Here is a 26,133-nt window from a genome sequence, read left to right on the forward strand (position 1 = left end):
TTTTCGCTAGGAAGGTTGTTACTGGCTTTATAGATCTGAGAGCTGAAACTGTAGCATTTATGTGTCCTTGATCTATGACCAGTTACATAATGTTTCACGTTGGAAAATATTAGGAAAATGGATAAATTATTGAAATTAGCTTTACTTTGATCCTTCCTGAATCTGTCAGGCTCAAATAGGATATCTGAAGTGGATCTCGGGGTAAGGGTGCACCTAAATTGTACCCCCACGTATGAATTATAAGCCTTTCAGATGCTAAAAAGTTCATATGCTGCTACATCTTTTCCTCAAGACTTTACCCATAATCCCAAGAACTAGTTTTGGAAATCTAAATAATGCTTCTCACTTCTGTAAGCACATCTTCATGCAGTTTTAAGGCACTCATACGTTTCCCATCAAGTGTTAACGTTGATCCAATCACTCGGCCTGAATTTTATTTCCTTAGCTTTGAATAACCCAGTATTTCCTTCCTATGTGTGTTGCTATGAAGAAAATTGAAAACGAATGTAAAGGCACTTTATAAATTGTTAAGTTGGAGATAAAAGTGCTTCAGTACTATTAAAGGCTTTAAAAAAATACTAGTCAAGGTATTCAAATTTATGTGTAAATTGCTCAGTTGGAAGAAAAAAAAAAGCAGGGTATGAACATGGTCAAGACCTGGGCTATGATTCCAGCTCTACTCCTGACTCAGGTTACATACAACCTGTGTCCAAGCTTCCACTGGGGATCCTAGAGAAGGGGGTTTAAATAAATAGCCAGTGATAACTAACACATTATTTTTGCTTTAAAAGTTTTATCTTTAACCTTACCAAACTCAACATCATTCACAGCTGAGGAATCCTATAAATGCGTCTCTATCTGTAGAAGGCTTAATTTCTGGTGTCACATTTTCTATCAATGTGACATCCTTAAAATCCCAGCCCAGGTTTAGGGAAACTTCATTTTCCAGCTGTGTACAGACCCTCCCACTTCCTGTATCCATATCCTCCAAGATAACAATTCTATTTCCAAAGGTTTTATTTCATGTATTGTTTGATGTTAAACTCTCCAAGGTTTTGCATCTAATGAGTGTCAGTGTGCAAGCTCTACCTATCTCATTCAAGAGAAACATGGCAGTTGAGTAACCAAAACACAGGTGAACGTCACGTGCTTCCTAGGCATGCTTAAGGAGCTCTTGTTTTGGGCTGAGAAAAAAGAAAGGGGCGCCTGCACAAGTGAGAGGTACCCCATGCTCCCTGACACACACTCAGGGTGCTTCCTGTTTGATGACACTCTTCCATACCAACATGGTGGTCCAAAATGGAATCTCTTTAATTTTTCATCACACTTCTAAAAGATACAGAGGAGATATGAATTAACTGACTTTAAGCCAATGTTAGAGATATGAGGAGAAAAAGTTAACACAAAGAAATACAACACACGAAAGAAAATATGCAATGTTTTATAAGCTGCACACATTTCAACAAAAAAGGTGGGGACACAGATTTGACACAGATTATTAAAAATATTTATTAAAAGCAGATTCCTTTTCCCATATTCAAAAGAAAAACATATGACTGGAAATACTGAGATGGCAACTGGTTAAACCAATTCCCAGTCCTTATCAAGTTAGGAATCAATAAAGGAAAAGATATTTTGGAACTTAAAATTAGGGAAGCCTATACACAATTTTGATGGCAGGGGAAGAGAAAAACAAAACAACCAAAATAAAGTCATATCGTTTACATTTTAGAGCCTTTAATTAAGCACATAAAACTGTACTATTTAATATATTTCTCCATGAACTTTTTGTGAAATTCAGATCGCAGCGTATCATTTACAAATCTTTTGTCTTTCTTCTGATCATCTACACCTTTTGCACAGTTCTTGAAAACAACATCATCATCCCACCTGAAAGAAAAAAAGAAAATAGAACAATCTTACAATGCTTGTATCAACAGACAAGAACACCCTGTGAACTGTAAAGCTTATTCATCACACAAAAAGATGCTCAACCTGTACATCATTCAATGTAGCAATTACACCCAAAAGAATAAAGTAATTCTTAATAGGCTGTTAGCTTGCTTTTTTATAATAGGAAGGGTAATCCTTATTTAGAACATACACAACATTCTTATCATTTCTCCAGTATAAGAAACTTTGAGTTAAAAAGAAGAAATTACATAAATATTTAATGTTTTCAGGTCTAAAACAAAGAGGCAGTACCTGGTTCTACCCTGATTAGTATAGACAGCTCTAGATGATAGCTGGACGATTTACTATAGTTAGATTATGTGGTTTTAAGGATTTTATACATACTCTTTTATCAGTTAACATTTAGTAATCATTCACTGTAGTATTTACAATTTAGGGCAAAAGAAGAAACTATTTGGGTAAAACAATTAAGGCTCATATATTGGCTCACATCTACATTAAACACAAAGCAAGAGCAGCTGAAGAGCTTAGGGCAGGAATCTCTAGTTCTTTCTCCTGGCTGGATTTCATAATGTGTAAGCTTAAAAAAAAAACCAAAAAAACACCCATGGATGGGCTACAAAATACATGTTTTATAGAAAATAAAGATTATGATTTGAAAATATCATCTAGCATATAAAACACAAACCCACATATGTAATACATAAACTCTCAAAAACATATATAAAATGAAAGCCTATATAATGTGTGTGTTTGCCTGTGGACGTATGCACGCTAGAAGAAACTGCACATCGAAAATAAGCAAAGAACGTGAGCATCTTTGAAAACAGTGTTTTAAGTCATCACTGGTGCAGTGCAGAGAAATGTGAAAAGCTGAGCAGAGCTAGGTCAAATGTGATCTGCACATTAAGACAACATGTTTCAGTCTCCAAACGATTTTATCTGCATCCAAACAAGGCAGAACTATATAGCTTAATACAAATATAAATCAATGTAGTTTTTTCTCTACCCACTCTCTCCTCAACTCACTCCCCACAGGCTTTGACCCCTCCCTCTCAACACCAGCACTGCTCTCCCAGGGCCCAAACTCCAACCGCCACTTTGCAGTACCCACTTCACTTGGCCTGTCAGCAATATCTGACCTAGATAAATACTCCCCTCCTCTTGAAACTGTCTGTGTGGCTCCAAGGCACCTACCAGCCTCTTTCGGTTCATTTCTTCCCCACTGGCTGCTCCTTCTCAGCCTAGTTTTTTTCATTCATAATTCATATAATCAATATTTACTGAGCACCTAGTATGTACCAGGTACTATTCCAGGTAGGGACAGCTAATCATCTACCCGACCTCGAAATATTACCCCAAGCTCAGTCCTCTGGCCTCCTCTCTGGCTATACTCATTCACTAAGTAACCTCATCTAGTCTTCATGGCTTCAGGAAACTTCTGTAAGTTGACAGCTCCCAAATTCATGATCTCTAGCCTGGGCTAACTCCAGAACTGTGTATCAAGCTACCTACTCAACATTTCCACACAGACATACATATCATCCCAAAGTTACCATGTCTTAAATCGGTCCCTCCGCCTCCCCACCTCAGTTCACATTCTTCCCCATCTCTATCCTTTCAATAGCTCGGGTCAAATAACTTGGAGTCTAGTCTCTAATAAAATGTCACCTTTCTTGCAAATCCTCCCTTGCTTACGCAATTGCCATTGTAAAGACTTGTTTTTGTTTTTTACTATGAATGAGTCAGGAAGCCACTGGATGGTTTAGAACAGGATTGAGATCTTTTATTTTAAAAGGACCATGATGCTGCTATGTTAAGGAAAAAAACTGGGGGTAGGGATGGAGAGGGTGGTGAGCATGCAAGCAGACCAGTTAGGGGGACTGCATCACTCTGGATGGAGATGGCAGCAGTGGAGGTGGTGAGAAATAATAGATATGGTTTAAATGTTAAGCCTACAGCAGGGTTTCTCGAACACACACACACACACACACACACACACACACACACACACACACACACACACACACACACACACACACACACACACACACACACACACACACACACACACACACTGTTGTCCTTAGGAAGGTCCCTGGCTGGCATCTGGAAACTTGGATTGCAGGAATCTTCTCACTGTCACTGTGTCTAGACTGTCTGTACAAATAATGTGGTTTATGAACACCTGCTTTCTTTCCGGGACTCTCAATTTTGGTATGTACTAGGCAGAGGTTGCCTATATGAGCAGCCAATAAAAACCCTGCGAGTCTCTAATGGGTCTTCCTGGGCAGCAACACTGCACAAATGTTGCTGCATTTTCATTACTAGGGTAAAGAATGTGCTCTGTGTGACCCCTTATAGGAGGGACACAGCATAAGGAAGCACACACACTTCCTTCAGTGCCTTTTCCCTTTATGATCTGGCTGTGTATCTTCACTAAGTTAGTCATGAGAACAGCTACATGCTGAGCCCCCTGAGACCTTCTAGTCTCTGAATGTGAAGGATGGTTTTGGGGACCCTTGACATATATGTAAGCTTTGTAGGGTCAAGGGCTTAGTGCACTGCTCTGTCTCTAGTACTCAGAACAATCTCTGGTACACAGCTGGTTACTATAAATATATACTGAAAATAAGTTTATTTTCTTTCATTCTCCTTCCATTATTCCAAAATGTGATGGAGAAAAATATCAGTGGAAAGTGGGTATTAGAAGCTTTACATAATATAGTTTGCTATAAAACTCATAATGTGTGTGTGTGTATACATATCTCTCCAACCCATTATTGTACAGTACCTTCTTTTAACTTTGAAGTTGGCCTGAGGTTGGGATGGGCCAGTGAGATTAAGGAGAGGGTTTCCGCTCAGAATGTTTTCCATACGAATCCTTTCTTCTTCAGCCTTTTGTTCTTGTTCCTGCCAACAAGAGGGGAAGATTCATATTTACTTATATTACTTCTGGCATCAATCCTATAACTCATATTTTAAAAGACTGTTAAGATTTTAAGAGGGAGATTGGGATAAGCATCAAGGTAGTATTGCTTTTTCTTTGTTTTTAAGACATACCAGAAAAGTCTCACTTATCAAAATAAAATAATTGGGCATGTTCATTATAACCATTTCATGCTTGCCATCATACATTCATTAGTCTCTTTCTGACTGACATTCTTGACTTGCATATTTAAATCTATTTTCTTTCTTGAAGTACATACAAAATTACATAACTGTTTAAGAGAGTACATCTATAAATATTCTAATAATTTAAGAAGATATTAAACATCAAAAAGACACATTTAGCAAAGGAATTATCTCAATTTTTAAGGAAGGGTTATATATAACTGTGATTAAAAATAATTTTATTTTGAATTACTAACAATGTAAACTCACATCTCTAGGACTGGTGACAAGTTATTATTAACCAAGAATTATGTCATAAAATAAGATAAACCATCGTGTAAAAAATTATATTCAGTAAACATGCATTTCTACTAATTTACCTGAGATTTACCCATTTTATTCTTATGATTTATTGTTAATGACTTTCTATTTTTATCTCTCTCATCTGTTATCAGTTACATGCTTGTCTTTCTTCACTTTTATTTTAGCATTAACCTCTTTAAACTCAAATCACCCTCAGTCTCCTTCTTAGAATTAGAAACATAAAATGTCTAAAATCCTTAGCCATAACTTCTAGATCTATCTGATTCCATGCTATCTTAAACCAAAGATAGATCCCACTTTGCTGTGTTTTGGGGGTGACAAAGTTGATGACTTAATATACCAAGGGAAAAAGGACTTTCTGGAAGTCTATTTATAATGAGCCTGTGTTAGACCACTCGGAAAAATAACCTGATTTTCTATACAGGTTAAAGATACTTCATTTTAATAATCAAGTGTGAACAACTGATTTAATTTTTATGAGGCCAAATAATTGGGAGGTGAGAAGATGCAATTTTCAGGGCAATTAACAGGAAAATTCCTTTAAGTCATCTTCAGACTTTAAGCAAGCAAAAGTGAGGAGCATCCATCATAGATTAAGAACAGATAGCTTTCTAAAAATTATATACTTATTTTTAACAAATTATATTGATGCTAAAAGTAAAAAGACATATCTCTGAGATGCTAGACAAACAGGAGCTCAAGCATACAATGTATCCAAATTTATAATATAACAACATAAGTGATGTAATAAGGTCCTGATCATTTTACGTTCAGAATATTATTTCCTTTAGAGTTACTGGTTGTCATACATGGCACTGGGGAAAAAAGGTGCCAACTCTTTCCATACTCAAGTACCAGATACACTGTTTCACGACTATAGGTATAAAGGATGGACAGCCTGTGGTTTGGTCAAATCTGAACCATCTTGTTTTGTAAATAAAATTTTACTGGAACACAGTCACAGCCATTTATTTATGCACTGCCTATGGCTGCTTGTATTACAGTTAGCTGAGTTGAATAGTTGTGACAGAGGCTGTATGGCCTGCAAGCCTAAAATATTAACTATCTGGCTCTTTACAGAAAGTTTCCCAGCCCTTGACACAGGCTGACTGGTTTGAAAACATTTTGGAACACCTCAAAAACCAGCCACTAGAAAGCCAGACAGGGAAATGGGGGACAGATGGAATAAAACTGTCATTCGAATCCAAAAAAAACACCAACACATTTTGTACAAAGAAATCAGAAGAACCTTGCAAAATTGCCAAGATCTTCTGTCTAAAATGTTTATGCTCCTTAAAGGTCAACCAAATGCATTTAAATGTCTCTTTGCGTATCCACAGCTATTAGGGAGGCCAAAAGAATTTGGAACAGAACAACTGCCCTCTTGTGGTGAGCCAGTGTAGGAATGGTCTTATAATTTTACAGGAGTTATGCTATCATATGCCAAATTTTGACAAGAATTGTATTTTTAAATATTTTTCTTCTTCAAATCTGAATTCTAGCAGTCTTCAAAGCCTATCCCAAAATCTTCCTCTTTTCTGAATTCTTCCCTGACCCTTCTGATCCATTTGAACTCTACCTCCCTCGGTTCTAACCATTAACCTACACCAGTCTTTTCCCCAAGTCTCTTTCCTTTTTTTAAATAGAGCAATTCTTGGTTCAAATGAAATCTTACACAGAAGCCCATTAAAAAAGCTGCTCTTTTCTGGTTGAAAGTGGAGGCAGGGACTTCCCTAGTGGTCCAGTGGTTACGAATCTGCACTGCCACTACAGGGGACATGGGCTCGATCCCTGATCGGGGAACTAAGATCCCGCATGCTGTGCAGTGTGGCCAGGGGAGAAAAAAAAAAAAGTGGAGGCAGATATATCTACTTGAGTGTCTCACAATACATCAAGTTCAGTATGTGCCAAACAGAGCTCATTATTTTTCCCTCCACTGAAACATGCCCATCCTTGGGCATTCCCTGATTAGTGTATAGCACCAACATCAACCCAGAAACTGCCACAGCTAATCAGTCACTTTCTCTGGTCAATTTTATCTCCTTGATAGCTCTATCAGCATCTGTTGACTTCTCTCAAATCCAACTCCTATCATGCAAGGTTCTCATAACTGCATGTGAGGGTTATTGGAACAGTCCCCTACTCAGTTCTTTCCTCTACCCTCCACACCTCAGCCAGAGTAATCTTTCTAAAATGCATGCCCAACCTTACCATCTCCAGCTGAAACCGACTAGTTCCACAGGTCCTTTGGAAGAGAGCTCAAACTCCTTTAGCACTGGTCTACAAATCTCTAGTGCTCTGACTTGCTCTTGCCTCCCAAGTTTTGTCTCTTACTGTTACTACAATGGGTAATTCACTCAAAGTTTAAAGGTACATACTATGGATCCTATTTAATTCGTCTATCTTTGAGTTAGACATTCTTTCCTTCCATTGTGTAAATGTAGAGACTGTGGGGACTCAGAGAATCTAGGTTATATAAAATTTATTGACAGATGGCCTCAGCAAGTGCCTGGAAAGAAGGCTGGGTCAGAAGACAAGGAGAGAGATAAAGACGGCCTCACTACACCTGTGGGTTCTTTGTAGACTATGACTACATCTTAATCATCTTTGATTCTTCTGACACTTAACACACTGACTATATATCTATTGAACAAATAACTGAATGAAGAGCATTTTGATGAGTATGTCTGAACTATTTGGAAAGAATTTCTAACATAACCAGGAGACTTAGGATGTCATAGGAATCACCAGATTTATAGTCCTACAGGTCTTATAATATTGAGACATGGTAAGGATGATTTCTAATATAAGGTGATATTACTTGATTTAAAAAACACTTCTACTTTAGTTTACGTGAGAAGATGTAAATATTTAACATGCTGGTTTTACCTTCCTGGCCTGCTCTTCAGCTCTTTCTTTTTTTATTTTTTCCAGCTCTGCAAGAAGAGCTGCAGTATCATCATCATCACTCTCCTCTTCAAAATCTTCATCTTCATCTTCCTCCTAAAAAAGAATGGTGATGGCCCAGGAGATGGGAGACAAAATAGATTATTCATTTTTTTCCATAGAAGTGGCACTCATCAAATCTTTGGAGCAGGATTAATTTTCCTAGAGGGAAAGATAAATGTACCTAAATACGGTTAAAATTAGCAACAACCAAAAAATAAAATAAAACCCCACAAAAAAGCTTACAATTACTTACTAAAATGTCAACCTCTGATGTATTTTAGACATTATAACAGCAAAGAGTATAATGAAGTACCTTTCAAATTTACATAGTCAAATGGGAATTTACATATGAAAATATTTCTAAAACCAGAAAAGGAACACTTTATACTAAGTGTTACAAAGTATGATACACACTACATACTTTGACCCTGGGAGTCAAAATAATTTTATATAGCTCAAAACAACTAGGAGTTAAAGACAGTCAAAGATACAGAAAAGGGTGCTAAATTCTCAGAAAAAAATAGTTTCAAATGAATAATCATTATATCTCACTTAAAACTGAGTTCCTTATATTGAATTACTGAGTTAATTTTTAATTTAGTCTGTCAACTCTAGAATTACTAATATATATGCTTATTAGATGCTACCCTTGAAAAGTCACTCAGATTTTTCCTCTGTATGTAGAAAACTGCAAATTAATTACAGACTGTGCAGTCCCACTAAATTTTAATGTAATTAAAGTGCCAATCCTTAAAAACCTTCCACTTAGATCACATTCCTCCCTAAGCACAGAGCGAGCCATTAAGTGCATTGAACATCTGGAAGGGGCATCATTGGTAGCAAGTATGGAAAGGCCCCTACATTCACTGCAGGGGATGCTATCAATAAAGAGCCCAGTCTGAAGAGTGCCCTCTGAAGAAGAATAACTAGTCCAATTTCCATGGTTTAATACAGGGAATTATTTTTTAGGGAAGCGTATCTTTTAATAGATCTCTTCCTTCTTTGGCTCTCCAGAGATCAAACTTGAAGTTTGATTAACCACAAGATAATGCTTTTTGTTTTAAAATAAACTATAGAGTTTAGCATTGAAGTCAGAGCTATAATTGAATAATAGTAAGTAAAAATAAATACAAATCGCTTCTTAAAGCCAAAAGAATAGATAAAAAGGTATTTCAGAAAAATGGTAAGTAAATTACTACATGGAGATGAGAGGAGGAAGTAAAACATACATCTGTTAGAGGGTCGTCTGCATCGAGGTTGGCAGCGGGAATCTGGTCCAACCGAGGCTTCTTTGACACTGAAGAGGAGGTTGTATGTTCTGGGGGAAAACAAACATTATCTAGCTTACTGAATCAAATCCTGCATTTCTTATAACATTTTAGGGACCTGTGGGCAAGAAGAGCTTAGGTCTTAAGCATGACAGTAGGGATTATAACCACAGTGCCTGGCAAATAAGCCCTTGGCAGATATTTACTGAATGAATGAATAAAAGTATTGATTTTAATATGGGAACTGTAACCTCTCTCAGGAAATTTAGGAAATAGTTTACATATGCTAGAAATAAAAATGGAAGAATTTCATAGACAGAAACCATGGGGCCTCAAAAAGTCTGGCTGTGTAAGCAGTTAAAAACTCCTTGATCTGAACTGAAACAATGGTTGCTAAATATCCCCAGATCACCTATTTCTTTCTAAAACATAAAAAGATGGAATTGGAATCAACTTCATTATCATCTCTAATCCAATCAAATCTTTCAAGAAACTGTTATAGCTCACACCCATATTTAAAAGCAAACAAACAAAAATAGTAATCCATTCCAATTACCACATGAAAGAAAAACTACTGTCAACATAACGTTATGAGAGAAACGTCTGGGGTAGTGTTGGCACCTCGGGTTGGCCGGTCTCTGTTCTTTTCTCTTGCAGCAGCTCTCTCTCTCTCTTCCAACTCTCTCCTGAAGTCACGGTTCCGAACTTCTTCAGGGGCATCCTGAGTAGTCTGTCTAAAGTAGAAACAAAACAGGGCAGAAATACTTCTAAAAAACACATGGCTGTAGTAATGGAAGACAATTCACAAAAAGCAACTTTGTCCTGAGTCCCTGAAGCATAAAGTCCCATTGGGGGAAAGGGACAAGATCACCCTAATCTGAAGGTTACTAATAGGCATCCTGTGATGTATCCAATATTTCAAGAAACTCAAACTAAATCACATACTTTCTTATAATAAGGCTGCAGGCTGATCAAAATGTCTTTACTTTTGGTTAGTATGTTAATTCACAGCTGGTGAGAGTAACACTTTTAATCTTATATTGATTAGTACTGACAGAGCCTGGTGCCTCTGAAGTAATGTATTAGTTACTGTTCCATCTACATATGGAAATTCATATGTTAATTGGAATTTCTGCTTAAGGAATATCTAGTAGCATTTTACAATCATAGAGCATAATTTTAGTGTCAGAAACACTATTGCATTCTACTCCTATGAAAATAGGTAAGTAATAATAACCCACACATGGTACTATCTCATGACCATGTCATTCAACAGATTTGGTCTTGCTTTGTGAAACAAGAAAAACAGAAAAGGCTTCATTACCTATATTTTATCTTTGTATGAGAGGGTAGGTCTCTGCTTGAATATTGCTTTGAGAGTTGGCTCAAATCACCTTCTCCTTTTCCTCTCCCCCCTCTTGCAGGTTCAAAAGTTGGCCTAGCTGCTGTTGTCATCTTCTATGCTTTGAAGAAAAATAGTGTCAAGTTATTTCCCATATGATGAACTCTCATTTTATAAAGTATTAATCAATATCCCTCCTTGTGAAACAATTTCCCTAACTTATTCCCCAAAACTTATAAAATAACCTCAAAAGCTCTGAACAAAACAAATAATGAGGCTCAGGGTGTACAAGGAACATGGCAGATATCTAGTCTGTCATGAAGATATGAGTTTGTGTTCCTGTTCTCCTTCTGGCTCTGTGACCTCCGGCAAACCACCAAGCTTAAGTTTCTGTCATCTGTGGAATGGGGATACTCCTAATAGGATTATTAAGAAATGATGAGACTTGACATGTCAACACCCTCGTAAAATACAGTACTGCCATGTCCGAGTTTTAAAAAATCTCAGCTCAACCTTACTCCACCAGACTCCTTAAGGTTCCCATTTTATCTAAATCTCACACAGCAGAAAACAGGATAGTAACTACAAAAACTAAAAAGATATATAAAAAAATCACTGACAAAGCTACCGAGTGTCCTGGAAAAAAAGCTAGATTTTGATGACAGTTAGAGGCAAAGTTCTCCAACAACCTTTTGTTGATCCAATTTTCTCCAGCAGCCAACGTAATACAAATCAGATCTTTTGCAAATTACAATTTAAGAAATGCTCAAAACACAGGAACCCACCCCCAAAGGTTATGCTACTTTTGCTTTTGAGCAGCTAAAGGATACTGCATAGCAGACGTGGCTACTAAAACATCCTCAAGCGTCGGAAAAGCAAGTGTCGGGGAAACTGGGGGAAATGGTCCACTTCTCTCGATTTTCAAAAAAACGGGAGAGCGATGTACCCAGAGAGGGAGAAACAGGGTTGCCGGCCTCTGGGGGCGCCGCCGCCCCCCACATCCCCCCGGGTTATCATTACCAGCGCCTCTGGGGGGTTCACCTTCGGGCTGTCCCCGGGAACCCGCTGACCCTTCACCCCTGCCCCACTCGGCGAGGGGTGGGGGAGCCCGGACCCTGCTTAACGCTGTCTGCAGAGTCATCTTCACGTTGCGCTCTCCGCTGCCAGCCCGGGACTGGGGACGCTCCTGACAAGCGCTGAGCTCCACCACCCGCCCGCCGCTCCAGGGCCTCCTCTGCCCGCGCTCGCTTCTCCGCCTCCGTCCCCAATCGCCCTTTCCCGCCCCACTCACAGTCTGCTTTCCTGCTGCCGCTCACTCTGGCCGAGCTCCGATGCAGTTGCCTCAGGAGATCATACAGACGCCATTTTAAATCTTGGCTCCCAGAAACCTCTGCGCCCAGCGCTAAAGCCCAAGACCCGGAAGCAAACCCCAAGCTCTTTAGCCGCCTTTCAGAGGCGGAGGCGGGGACCAATCAGCGGAGGCCAAGGTGGAAGTCGGCGTGACGACATCAAGGGGCGGGGCTGAAACTGCCAAGGGGGCGGGCATTTGAAATCAGTGCTTAAGAGTAGACCCTAAGCATCATTTTATACTTTCAAGAACCAATTACTTAATGTCTCTTCCGTCTTTTACTTTTCCGACCCCCTCCCAGACGCCTTCATTCCGGTACTGCGTGGACGGAAAGCCCCGGGTAGCAGACACCACGTCCCCGGCTAGCGAGAGAGAGCGTAGAAAAGGATTACACCAAACTGTTTAAATCCAACGGCTCCAGCTCCTTTCTCCTGAGCTAGACCCAACAACCCTAGAGAGTTGGGCTACGGAAAGACTAGTATTTTCATTTAATTGGATATGAAGAAAGAACAAATATGTACGGGGGCAACCACGATCTTTATAAAGGTACCATTCCTGCAAAAATATTAGTCTTCAAAGCAAAGGTTGTATTCGTATTGTTTGTTAAAATTTTTATTTTTTAAAAAGCCTGAGTTCTAGTGGGAGGGAAGGTGTCACTGTTAGAGCTTCCTTATGTATTAACCGACATGGAACTTTTAGAACGGTGGGCCCAACTGCCAGGAGCACTAGATGCAGTTATTAATGTAAGATGGCTACTCAGGTGTTAGGTGAAGTTTTAATAAGGCAGCGAACAGGAAAATGAGAAATCACCAATCGTGCTTACTCTTTCCCCGTAAAAAACCACTCTGGGAGCAGGGATCTTGTTTGCTTAGTTCATCTTGGTATCTGATCACATAGTCCTTGGCCACAGTAGATGCTCAATAAATATTTGTTGAACAAATGAAAATTCAACTCCCCCAACTTGGTTTCAAATGTAAAAAGCTCATAAAATTGAACATAGAAAAGCTTTTTACCCCTAGAACTCTTTCTTTGAACTTTACATGAAACAAAACAATAGAAAAAGTCCCTTGCCCCATAAAGTTCAAATCTTGATTTTTCTTGGGGAAGCTATTACTCCCCTAGTCTTACACATCTCAGTAAAGGACACTACCATCATACTAGTTACTCAAACCAAAATCCCAGGGCTCCTACTTAAGTTCCTTTTCCTTCATTTTTCTCATCCAGTTTATTTGCAAGTCGTGCCAATTCTACTTTCAACATACACCCTAAATTTCATTCCACTGCCCAAGTCCAGGCCACCATCATTTTCCGCCTGGATTGTAATTGCCCCCTAATGATCTTCCAGCTTCCACTTTTCTCCCACAGTCAGTTTTGCCTGTAACAATGAGAGTGATCTTTTAAAATTGTGAATCAGGTAGTGTTACACTCCTGCATAAAAATCCACTGCACTTAGAATAAAAGTCAAATTTCTTAATGTGACCTGAGGTTTCTTAGGGTCTGGTTCCTACCGATCTCTCTGGCTTCACTTCTAATCAATCACTTTCCTACACACTAAGCTCTAGCCACAGCCAACCCTGCATTTCTGTTTCACAAGCAAGATTCCTTTGCACTAGCTTATCTCTGCTGTCTGTGCCCCAACATAGCTGTATTATCATTCTTCAAGTCTCAGCTCAAATAATCACCTCCTCAGTTTTTCCCTGACATCTACATTTGCACCCCTGTCCCTCCAACACACAAATACCATCACATCACCCGGTTTTATTTTTTCATAGTACTAAACACTACTGAATTTATTCTGTTCATTGTTTATTGCCTTGTTTCTTGTCTGACAGGCAGCATAGCAAAGTCATTAAGAGAAGGGGATCTATAGCCTGACTGTTTTGGTTCTAAATTCCAGATCTGCCCTTTCCTAACTGTATCCTCAGGCAAGTTATTTTCCCTTTCTGTGCCCTCAGTTTCCTCATGTATTAAATGGAGATAATTTCTAGACACTACCACATAGTGTTATTATAAGGATTAAGCGAATTAATACTTGTGCTTAAAACTGTCTCAGCAAACAGTATTTGCTAAACAAATGTTAGTTATTATTATTAATATTATTTTTATTATTATTGTCTATCTTCCTGTATTAGAACATAAGTTCCAGGAAAGCAGGAACCTTGTCTCTCTTGTTCACTGGTGTATCCTCTGCATATAGAACAGTGCCTGGCACATAATAGGTGCTGAGTAAGTATTTGCTGAATGAATGAATGAGTGATTGATGCACTGTGAAGTAGAGGAATGACATAACAATGGCAAGGAGGTGACACAAATATAGAAAATACCCCTGGTTTTTATGTTCCAACTGCCCTTATCAGCCCTGAGTCAATCACCTGGATTCATTTACCTCCCATTTAACCACCTTATCTTTTGGTCACCAACCATGATTAAATAATCATCCCTGTGATTTCATTAACACCAACGTATAGTATAATCAGTCCAAAAAGCTTTGGCTTAAATGGTCTGAAAGTATTAATAAGAAAAAGAAATTTAAAAGTTTACTTAAATGATTTTAAAGTACTAGTAAAAAACCAAAACTCTATAAAGTTTTTTACTTAAATGACATGAAAGTATTAGAAAAAGAAAATAAAAGTAAGTAAAAAACTTAATTCACCCTCTCAGCTGACAAAAAGCATATATAACCTCCCAAGAATCCTCATAAACCCATTACCACAAAAATCTAGTTGGGCCCTTAATGCTGCCTGCAAATCTTCTCATACTCCCCTAATTGTTTATTTTCCCACTCTGCAATATTATGATTTCCCACATTCCCCTCTTTCTTCAAATCTACACACCTCTTTCACCATCCTTTCCCTCATTTCCTTTCTCAGGAATGGGTGATCTGACTTCTCTGAGAAAATAGAAGCTCTTTTTCTTGGAGGATTCCTCATCTCCCCGCAAGCAGATCTACCGAGCTGCCTTTGACTATTTCCTTACATTCAGCTTTCATGTGCTGGTAGAGATGAGGTGACCCTAACCTTCTCCCTGTGTTCTGGGTCCAAATCCCTCCAGCCTTCTTAGTGATTGGCATCCTGCTATATTTTCTGTCTCTCATAATCTATGAATCCATATCTTTCAGATGATTCTTATCAGCTTTTGGATATGTTGTAGTATGCTTTAACCTTAAAAAATGCTTCTTCATTTTAATATGGCAACGGTCATATTAATTCAATGTGAAAAGGACTTTTCATATCATAACTGTGAATACAAAACTGACTATTCTTATGTCAGGATATAACGTAGGAATTCCAGCTTCAAAGTTTAAACAAACACTGCAGCCAGTTGAATTAAACATCTGAAAGGGCAGAAAGAAATCATAAAAACCTAGGAAGAAAATTTAAGAGACTATTTGTACTACTTGGGGTCTGTAAAAGGCCTTTTGATCAAGGCAGAACACCTAAGAGCTGTAAAAGAAAGAATTTAAAAAAATCATCTATATAAAAATTTAATTTTATGGCAGAAAATGCCCAAAATGAAGTCAAAAAATAAATGCTAGATTAACAGGTAAATCCTGTAATGCCTATAGCATATAAAATATTACTACTGCTAGTACTACTACTACTAATATGCATAATATAAAAAATACAACAACTCAGTAAAAAAATGGACAAAGAGTATAAGCAGGCCATTCAGAAGAAGCAATTCCAAGTAGATAATCAACACGAATGACACACAACCTCTCTATTAGGAAAATGAAGGTAAACTAACAATAGATCATCACATTACAGCATCAGATTGGCAGCAATTTTTGAAAGTTAATAATACAGCTGGATGGGATAGGGGAAAAGGGGATCCAATCAGACAGTGAGGAGGCATTGGCTCCCATTTCCCTCACAATAAAAATTAAAGGTGCTCACATGACCTATCATAAGGCTCCCCCGTACTTAGTTGACCTCCTGTCTTGCTCATACCTGTCTAGGCTACAAGCCTTCCTGGTGTTGTTTGAGCATAACACCTGCCTTAGGGCCCTTACACTAGCTATCTCCTTGGTCGAGAACACTCTTACCTGTCTTCAAGTCTTTGGTCAAGTGAGGTCAGCTAACCATGACAGCCCTAATTAAAGTTGCAACCATGTTCCCACTTTGTCCTTCCAAATCTTGCACACCTTATATCCCTTATCCTGCTCAACTTTTTTACGTAGCACTTATCATCATCCATGATCCTATATAATTTAGTTATGTTTATTATTTCTTTATCTATCCCATGCAGAATATAAACTCTACAAGGACAGGAATCTGTTTTGCCTGGTGAGGTAGGCCAAGCATCTAAAACAGTGCTTGGTACCAATAGGTGCCCATAAATGTGTTCCAAATGAGTGGATAAATGAATGAATGAGTGAGTGAGTGAGTGAATGAGTTTTAACAGGAAAAAAAAAATCACATTTGGATGTAAAAAGTTATTGCCTTGGGCTTCCCTGGTGGCGCAGTGGTTGAGAGTCTGCCTGCCGATGCAGGGGACACGGGTTCGTGCCCTGGTCCGGGAAGATCCCACATGCCGCGGAGCGGCTGGGCCCGTGAGCCATGGCCACTGAGCCTGCGCGTCCGGAGCCTGTGCTCCGCCACGGGAGAGGCCACAACAGTGAGAGGCCTGCGTACCGCAAAAAAAAAAAAGTTATTGCCTTAATCTCTTTTATATTTTAAAGGAGAAAAGAAGTCATTTTCATTCTGCTAGTCTGAAATCCAGATTCGAAATGAAGATACGCGAAGACGCAGAAAGATGATTTCTTTTCAGGAAAATGAAAAATCATGTGATTATCAGGCTCTATATGTGTTATCAAAATTCTAATTCAATCAGCCCACCCTTAATCCAAGCTCAGCTCTAATTCAATCAAGCCTCCCTCCTCTTCCAATTGAATCACTTCCCCAGTTTTAGTAAACCCTCTCATTTGCAAAGTTACCAACCCACAAAGTGTGAAACTTTTGCTTGAAAATGAAGGAAAAAAAAACAATGGTCACAAGTCAGAAATCACACTTAAAAAATAAAGTGATATAAAATGACATCTGTTTAAAATTTTTAACCTGAAAATGACCAATTTTCTAATATAAAAAGTTGGTGCTTTAATCTGTTTTGAAAAGTGAAAAGAATAGAAAAATAAAGTAGCTTGCTTTCTACCAACAAAATCCTGTTTTTAAATGAAGATGCTCTGGAGCCCAGAGAGATGCTTTCCTGGTGATAACCTCAAGATGAAATTTGCTGATGGTACAGGCTAGGTTACTGGACAGTATTATAAGTTAAGCACTTCTTACTTAATCGGAGCACATGGCTACCTCACTAGCTGGCCAGTCAGTTATTACTAAGACAATTAAAAGCAAACGTATTAAAAAACAGTTAAAACTAAACAACTAAAAATATAGAAAATAAAGGGGTAGACAAAAACAGGCCAGGCAAATTCTAAACAACAAAGAACCTTATGTAGCAATATTAATTATCAAAAATATTCTTTAAATAGTATAGCATTAACAAGGACATTAATATGGGCATCTTATTGCATCACAGAAATCCACTAGGAAATTGTTACAATCATGAACATTTATTCAACTAACTACATAGTCTGGAAAAAATATGAAGCAAAAATAAAAAATTAAAAGAAAAACTGCAAATCCACAATCATGGTGGGAATTTTTTTAACATAAACTTCTCTCAGTTTGATAGATCAAGCAGACAAATTCACAACATTGATACACAGAAACCAGATTGTGTATAGATATGTATGCTTATTGCATTTATTTATGCATTAATATATATTGCATTTATATATGGATATAAAATCCTTCAACCAAAACAAGAGAATACACGTTCTTTTCAATAAACAATGAACATGTACAAAATTTAATCAAGTATAAAGCCCCCAAATAAATTACAATAAATGCCTATTCATTTTTAAATGATAATATTTAATCTTGTCAATTTTGAACTTTATATAAATGAATCATATGTGTTCTTTTGTGCTTTGCTTTTTCCCTTAATGTGTATTATGTGTAGCTGTGGTATAATATATAGAATTTCATTGCATAAAAATACATAGTATAACCTATTTATTCTAATAATTATGCTTCCAGTATGTGTTTATTACACATAATGCCACCATGAACATTCTTGGAAATGTGCAGAAGTGCATGTGTACACATTTCATATATATATATCCCATCATCACGATAAGAATTCTTCTTGTCCCATAATCTCACCACACTTGATATTGTCCAACTTTTCAATTTCAGCTCATCTGGTGGGTGTATAGTGATATCTTATTGAGGTCTTAATTTGTATCTCCTTGAGTACTAATCTCCTTTCATATTTTTATTGTCCATTTGGATTTCCTTTGTGAAGTATCTGTTCAGTCTTTCTATTGAAATTTTTTTCTTATTGATTTCTATGAGTTCTTATTACTTTGGGCATCAGTTCTCTGTTACTTGTTTGTGCTGTGCATAAATTTTTCACTTCTTGGCTTCTTTTTTTGGTATATTTTGATATACAAAAATTAATATGAGGGTAGTTCAGTTTATTAATCTTTTCCTTAGTACATGGTATTTCTTTATTAAGTAATTCTTCCCTACTTTAAGGTTACATTGATATTCTCAGATGCTATCTTCTGAAGGTTTTATAGTTAGGCCTTTCACAATTCTACCAGGAATTCATTTTTGTGAATGGTGTAATAGAGGGGTCTTGAAATCTGGTAAAGCAAGCCTTCTCAGCTTGTCCCTCTTTTATGAATACTTTGCTATTCTCTGCCCTTTGCACTTCAATATAAAATTTAAAGTGTCATGTTCTATGAAAATACTTTTGGGATTTTGATTGTGATAATGTTGAATCTGTAGATCAATTTAAAAGTTGACATTTATACAATATTGAGTCTTAAAATCTATTAACAGGTTATGTCTTTTCCATTTATTTAGATTTTCTTTAATTTCCCCTAAGTAGATTTATATTGTCTTCATAGAAGTCTTGCAAATTTTTGTTAGCTTTAGCCTTAGATACTGCTTAATTTTTAATGCTATTATAAATGGCATCTTTCTTAAATTTTAGTTGTCTAGTTGTTCATTGCTGATATGTATAAAGATAATTGTTTTTTGTATATTGCTATTTTAAATTCAGAGACTGTTCTAAACCCTCTTATTAAGTAAAATAGTTTATTCATAGAACTTTTCAAATTTTTACATATACAATCACTTCTAAGAATGACAGCAGTTTTGTTTCTTCCTTTCTGATCTTTTCTCCCCTCCTCCCCTTTTTTTCCTTGCCTTCTTACATTGGATAAGACATCCAGGACAATGTTAAATAAAAGAGGTGATCACAGGCATCCTTGTCTTTTTCCTGCTCTGAAAGGGAAAACTTTTAATTACTAAGTATGATGTTTACTGAAGGTTTGGGGTAGATGTACTTTATTCAATTAGAAATTTCCCTAGAATTTTTGGTTTGCTAAATGGATGGCAGATTTTATCAAACACTTTTCTGCGTCTAATGAGATTGTCTTTTGATCTGTTACTGTGTGTTATTATATTAACTTATTTAACTATAAACTAACCTTTCATTCCTGGAATAAACCCATCTTGATTATGATGAATATATTGCAGGAATCAGTTTACTCAGATTCTATTTAGGACTTCTGCATCTATGTTCATAAGTGAGATGCCTATTATTTTCCTTTCTCATCATGTCCTTGTACATACAATTTGTATCATAAAATATGTTGGGAAATATTCTTTCTTTTTCTGTTCTCCAGGAAAATTTGTCTAATATTGGAATTACTTCTTCCTTGAATATTTGGTAAAATTTGCTGGTGTATCCATTTGGGGTGTAGAGTTTTCTTTGTGAAAAAAGTTTTGATTACTGCTTCAGTTTCCTTCATGGTTATAGATATACTCAGCATTCTATTTCTTCTTGTGTCAATTTTGTTATTTACATTTTTCTAAGAATTTATTTATTTCATCTGAATTTTAAAATATGTTGGCTTAAAGTGCTTTTCAGTATCTTTATTTTCTTTTATATGCCTGCAGAATCTATAGTGATGACCTCTTTGTCTTTTCTAATATTGGTTATTTCTGCCTTCTATTTCTGGTCTTTACCATTTTCGCCAGGGGTTTGTTGATTTTATTAGACTTCTCAAAACAACCCAGCTATTGGTTTTGTTTATTCTCTTTATTTTATATTAGTTTTCTATTTCATCAATTTCTGGTCTTATTTTTATTGTTTTCTTTGTTCTACTTTCTTTTCTGTACTTCGACTTTCTGTGATGGATGCTTAGCTCATTTAATTTTCCAGTCTTCTTTCTTTTCTTAGATATTTATTTAAACCTATAAATCTCCCTTTTAATACAGTTTACCAGCATCCCATCAGGCTTGGAATGTAGCATATTCACTCTCATTTGGTTTAAAGCATTTTCTAATTTTATTTTTATTTCTTTATGATTACAAGGTTTATTTAGAAATATATTTTTAATTTTACAGAATTGGGAGCTACCTAGTTATATTTTTAATATTAATTTCTAACTTTATTATTTTGTGGTCAGAGAACATGTTCTGCCTTCTTTCAACCCTTTGACATTTGTTAAAACCGCTTTATGGCCAGAGTTTTATGGTCAATTTTGCAAAATTTCCATAGTACTTGAAAAAAATTATATTCTGCAGTTTGGGAGTACAAAGTTCAATATATGAACTTTAGGTCAGTTTTTAAATTGCCTCACTCAAATATTCTATATGGCTTTTCAGCTACTTGATCAATTAGTGGGGTCCTATTTTATGCCTTTCTTCTCTGGGTCTCTGTCATTCTCAAAAGTATCTCAGATTAGGTGATAAATGATAGGATGCAACGTAATGTTAAAATTGAGAACCACTCATGAAAATCTGAAATGAGTGTAGAATTTCTACTAACTCAGCCAATAGTCAACATTTTACTGGAGATCATATCTAATTATATGACTTCCATTCCTAAGCAGCTCAAAAAAAAAAGAAAGAAAAAAGAGTAAAAAAAGCTATGACTACTGGAAAAGAAAAGATATATTTTTTGTATATATTTTCAGAAAATAGTATCTACATGAAAAACTCTAGAATCAATGGTCAAGCTAATAGAACTAGTAGGACATAAGAGGAATAAGGTTTGAAAAGAGATATAAGATCAATTAAAAATTAATAGAGAAAACTGTCCATAAATTACTAAAAAATTACACTAAAAACTACAAACTTCCTTAGAATATATCTGAGGAAACAATTATATGTCTTTATGGATAAAATTCTGAAACTTTATTGAAATACACACAAGATCTGAATAAATGGAGGAATATACCAATTAATGGGTGGGAATGCTATGTCTACACCAAATTTTTATTTAACTTAATGCAATTTCAACTCAGATCAACAAGGTTTTTATAGAACTTGAAAAATTTATTCTAAAATGTATACTGAGATTTAACTTTACTAATCTAGTCAAATTAATTCTGAAAAAGATGAATAAGGACATTGAGACTAGCCTTACCAACTATCAATACTAAGTATAAAGCTATAGTAATTTAGACAATGTAGTTTTGGCACAGAAATGGACAAAGAAATCAAAGGACTTGAATGGAAAGGTTAGAAAGAGAACCATACTTATTTTGGAACTTGACATATGAGAGTGAAGGATTCCAACTCAGTGGGAAAATGGTGGTAGACAACTGGACTTCTACAAAAAAACCGCAACAACAATATAGATCCCTACCTCCTAACAACAATGTTCTAAATGAGTGAAACTAACATGAAAAACAAAGAAATTAAAAGAGAATAAAATCTTTGTGACTTCAAAGATAAGTGGGTTACTTAAACAAGACATAAGGGAACAAAACATAATGGAAAATATTAATAAATTTAGTTATACTTAATTTTTCAAAATAATCTGAAAAAGATACCATAAACAGATTTAAATGGAGGTGGTGGCTAGGATAAGATATTTGAAACAATACAATAGACATAGAATTAGTATCCCAAACATTTAAAGAACTTTTACAAATCAGTAGAGAAAGAAAAACACTCTAACTTAAAAAATAGGTAAAGGATATAACATAATTATCAAAACACATAAAAGGCCAATAAATCAATGAAAAAGCATTCCACCAGGAAACAAGTCACACATTAATATTAATAACAATATAAAGGAGATCAATTGTTTTGCCAATCAAATCACCAAGAGCTAAAAATTTGACACTGTCAAGTGCATCTGGGGATATGGAGAAAGAAACTCTCTTACTCTGCTAGTGAGTGTTAATTAGGAAAGTCAATAGATAAGCAACATGACATTGCCTAATAAAATACAAAGTGTAGTTTCTCTACAACTTCTCTACAGTTTCTCTAAAAACCAAAATATCTAACCTAAATTCTCACATATAATCACTAAGACACATGTAAAAGGTTTTTAATGCAGCATTTTTTACAATAAAAAACACTGGAAGTAGTCTAAGTACCCAGAAATGCATAAAAAATATATTCTTATGACAGACTATGTATGTATATATATGAATACATCTTGAAGCTATTAATGTTTAATTTAAAAATTAGAAAAATATTATATATTTGATATAAAATAATTTATAGAAAAAGCAGATACACAAAATAACACTATATATGTGGATACACATTACACACACACACACACACACACACATCCACAGGTAGAAAATACACCAAATTCATGGTAGTTGTTGTTTCTGGCGTTGGGGAGGAGAAGGAGATTAGGATTTGGGGTTTAGATCTGAAAGGGACTTCCACTTCATCTGAAATATTTATTTCTTCTATTTAAAAGTACTTGAAACAGGAAGAAGACCCTTCAGAATGTCTGTTCAACATTACACTGGGGATTCTAGTCAGAGCAGTTAGGCAAGAAAAAGAAATAAAAGGTCCAAATTGGAAAGGAAAAAATAAACCTACCTTTATTGATAGATGGCATGATTTTATATAGAGAAAATCTTAAGGAACAACTACTAGAACAAATAAGTTCAACAAATTGTGGGATATACAAGATCAGTATACAAAAATCAGTTGATTTCTATACACCAGCAATGAATAATCTGAAAATTAAACTAAGAAAATATTCCATTAACAATATTGTCAAAATGAATAAAATGCTTAAGAATAAATTTAACAAAAGAAGTGCAAGACTTCTACACTGGAAACTACAAAACATTGTTAAAGAAGAGCTAAATAAATGGAAAGACATTCCATATTCATGCATCAGAAGACAAAATTGTTAAGATAGAAATACTCCCCCAATTGATCTATGGATTCAGGGTGTTCCTTATTATAATTCCTGCTGGCTTTTTTTCCCCCAGAAATTAAAAGTTGATCCTGAAATTGATATGTAAATACTAAGGACCCAAAATAGCCAAAACAGTCTTAAAAAAGAATAAAAATTTTGGAGGAGTCACACTTCCCCATTTCAAAACTTAACTGCAAAGCTACAATAATCAAGGCATTGGTATAAGGATAGCTATATAGTTTAATGAATAGCTGTATACTTAAATGGAATAGAATCAACAAAATTTGAAGATATTTCAACAGTGAAAGAATAGTCTTTTCAACAAATGTTGCTAGAATAATGGATATCCACAAATGGAAGTCTGAAACCGACTCCTTACCTCACACCATACACAAAAACTAAGTCAAAATTGATCATAGACCTAAATGTAAGCTAAAACTATAAAACTCTTAAAAGAAAACATAGGAATATATCTCCATGATTTTGAGCTAGGCAATAATTTCTTAGCTAAAATACCAAAAGCACAAGCAATAAAGAAAACTGATAAATTAGATTCATCAAAATTCAAAACTTACGCACTTCAAAAGACATACTTAAGAAAGTGAAAAGATAACCCACAGACTGAGAGAAAATATTTGCAAATCATATATTCAATAAAGGACTTATAATTAGGATATACTAAGACCTCTTGCAACTCAATTATAAGACAAATACAAAAATGAGCAAAGGATTTGAATAGAAATTTCTTCAGAAAAGATATATGAATGGCTAATAAGTATCATAATAAATGTCCAGCATCATTTGTCATTAAGGAAATGCAAATCCAAGCAATGAGATAGGACTTCACACTGACTAGAATTGCTATATATAAAAAAATAGACAAACAGTAACAAGTGTTGGTGAGGATGTTGAGGAATTGAAACCCTCACACATGGCTGATGGAAATTTAAAATGTTGCAGGCACTTTGGAAAAACAGTACAGCAGTTTCTCAAAATGTTAAATATAGAGTCACCGTATTATGACCCAGCATTCCACTTCTAGGTATCTATAAAAGAAAAATAAAAGCATATGTCCACTCATAGACTGTACATGAATGTTCATAACAGCATTATTCATAAGATCCAAAAGATTAAAACAACCCAAATGTTATGAGCTGATTAATGGATAAATAAAAATGTGGTATATTCATGATAATGGCATATTATTCAACCATAAAAAGTAACAAAATACTGATACATGCTACAACATGAACCTCAAAAACATGCTGAGTGAAACAAGCCAGACACAAAAGACCACATATTATGATTCTACTTATATGAAATGTCCAGAATAGGCAAATCTATAAAGACAGAAAGTAGATTAGTGGTTGCCTGGAACTGAGGGTGGATATGGGCTGTGACTGCAAGAAAGTGGACATGAGATTTCTTTTTGGAGTGGTGGAAATTTTCTAAAACTAGATTGTGGTGATGGTTGCACAGCTCTGTAAATATACCAAAAATCATTCAATTGTACACTTAAAATGGGTGAAATTTTTGTTATGTAAATTACATCTCAATAAAGCTGTTTAAAAAAACCACTTGAAGCAAATATGACAAAATATTAAGATGTCCATTCTGGCTGGTTGGAATGCAGGGTTTTGTTACACATTCTATTTTCTTTATTTTTAATGTTTCTCAAAAACAAAAATATTAAGACACCATAAATTCCTGGGCCGCAGTTTCAAATGAGATGGATGCATAAATTTACAGTCTTCTGATTGTACTCTTACCTTCAGACACTGTCAGTTGTCCCCATTCCCAAAGGAAATGACTTAGAACATTCTTAGTAAAGCTTACCAGTCATACATAGCAAACCCAACTCTTTAGTGCCTGTTAAACATAAGCCAAGAATAACTAGATGTATAAGGAAAAAATTTAACATGCAAAACAGAAACCAAAACATCCTAGAAGAGTGAATTCAGAGAAAACAGACATATGTAGAGAGCAAATAAAACTTTTACAAATCCCTATTAATATTTCAAGAGAGAGAAGAGAACATCTACAGCCATGAAAAATATGAGAAATCTATAATAAAAGGAATATTCAGAGAACAAAAAGAATTTCTGAAAGTCAAAAATAATTGCTAGAATGTTTGGAAAATAAAAGAACAAAGATGGAAAATAAGAGAAAAATAACATAAGAAAATTAAAGGATCAGTCCAAGGGGTTTAATATCCAATTAGTTATATTTCCAGAGAGAGAAAACTGAAAATATAGTGGGAAGAAATATATTTTTTAAATGGAATAGAAAAGTTCTCAGCAACAAAGAATATGAATCTACATCAAATCTACCACAATAGTTGACAAAAAAGACTTACCAATCATATTTTAATGAAATCTCAGAAAATAAGGAACAAACAAATAATCGTAAAAGTGTTCAAGAAGTGAAAATAGGTTGCACACAAAAAAATCAGAGAACAGATTTTGGATGTCTAGAAAGTAGAATTTAATGCAACGATATCTTCAGAATTCTGAAAGAAAAGCATAAAGGTAGAACACAGACATTTTCAGACATGTGGACTCTGGTAGACTGTTGTTATATTTGTGGCCAATAACTTTAGAATGTCCTTTTTATAT

General features: G+C 35.7%; 1 protein-coding gene across 2 annotated transcripts; it reads right to left on the minus strand.

Moving 5' to 3' along the window:
• Positions 1 to 1,484: 1,484 nt before the first annotated feature.
• CWC15 (CWC15 spliceosome associated protein) lies at positions 1,485 to 12,314 on the minus strand. 2 transcript variants are annotated; one of them, XM_022561372.3, is made up of 7 exons: positions 12,203 to 12,314; positions 10,894 to 11,027; positions 10,191 to 10,303; positions 9,531 to 9,619; positions 8,242 to 8,355; positions 4,709 to 4,827; positions 1,485 to 1,890 (listed from the first exon to the last, which is right to left on the minus strand). In XM_022561372.3, exons 2-7 carry the CDS (start codon positions 11,022 to 11,024, stop codon positions 1,761 to 1,763), a joined length of 696 nt encoding a protein of 231 aa, XP_022417080.1. In that variant the 5' UTR covers positions 11,025 to 11,027; positions 12,203 to 12,314; the 3' UTR covers positions 1,485 to 1,760. The 2 variants fall into 2 exon arrangements, with proteins under 2 accessions (XP_022417080.1, XP_022417079.1); XM_022561371.3 differs by having other exon boundaries at positions 10,894 to 11,032.
• Positions 12,315 to 26,133: the final 13,819 nt, after the last annotated feature.

The sequence above is a fragment of the Delphinapterus leucas genome, chromosome 7 (assembly GCF_059928025.1).
Source record: "Delphinapterus leucas isolate spDelLeu-1000000601 "Yukka" chromosome 7, BTC_Dleu_Yukka2, whole genome shotgun sequence".
Classification (NCBI taxonomy): Eukaryota; Metazoa; Chordata; class Mammalia; order Artiodactyla; family Monodontidae; genus Delphinapterus; species Delphinapterus leucas.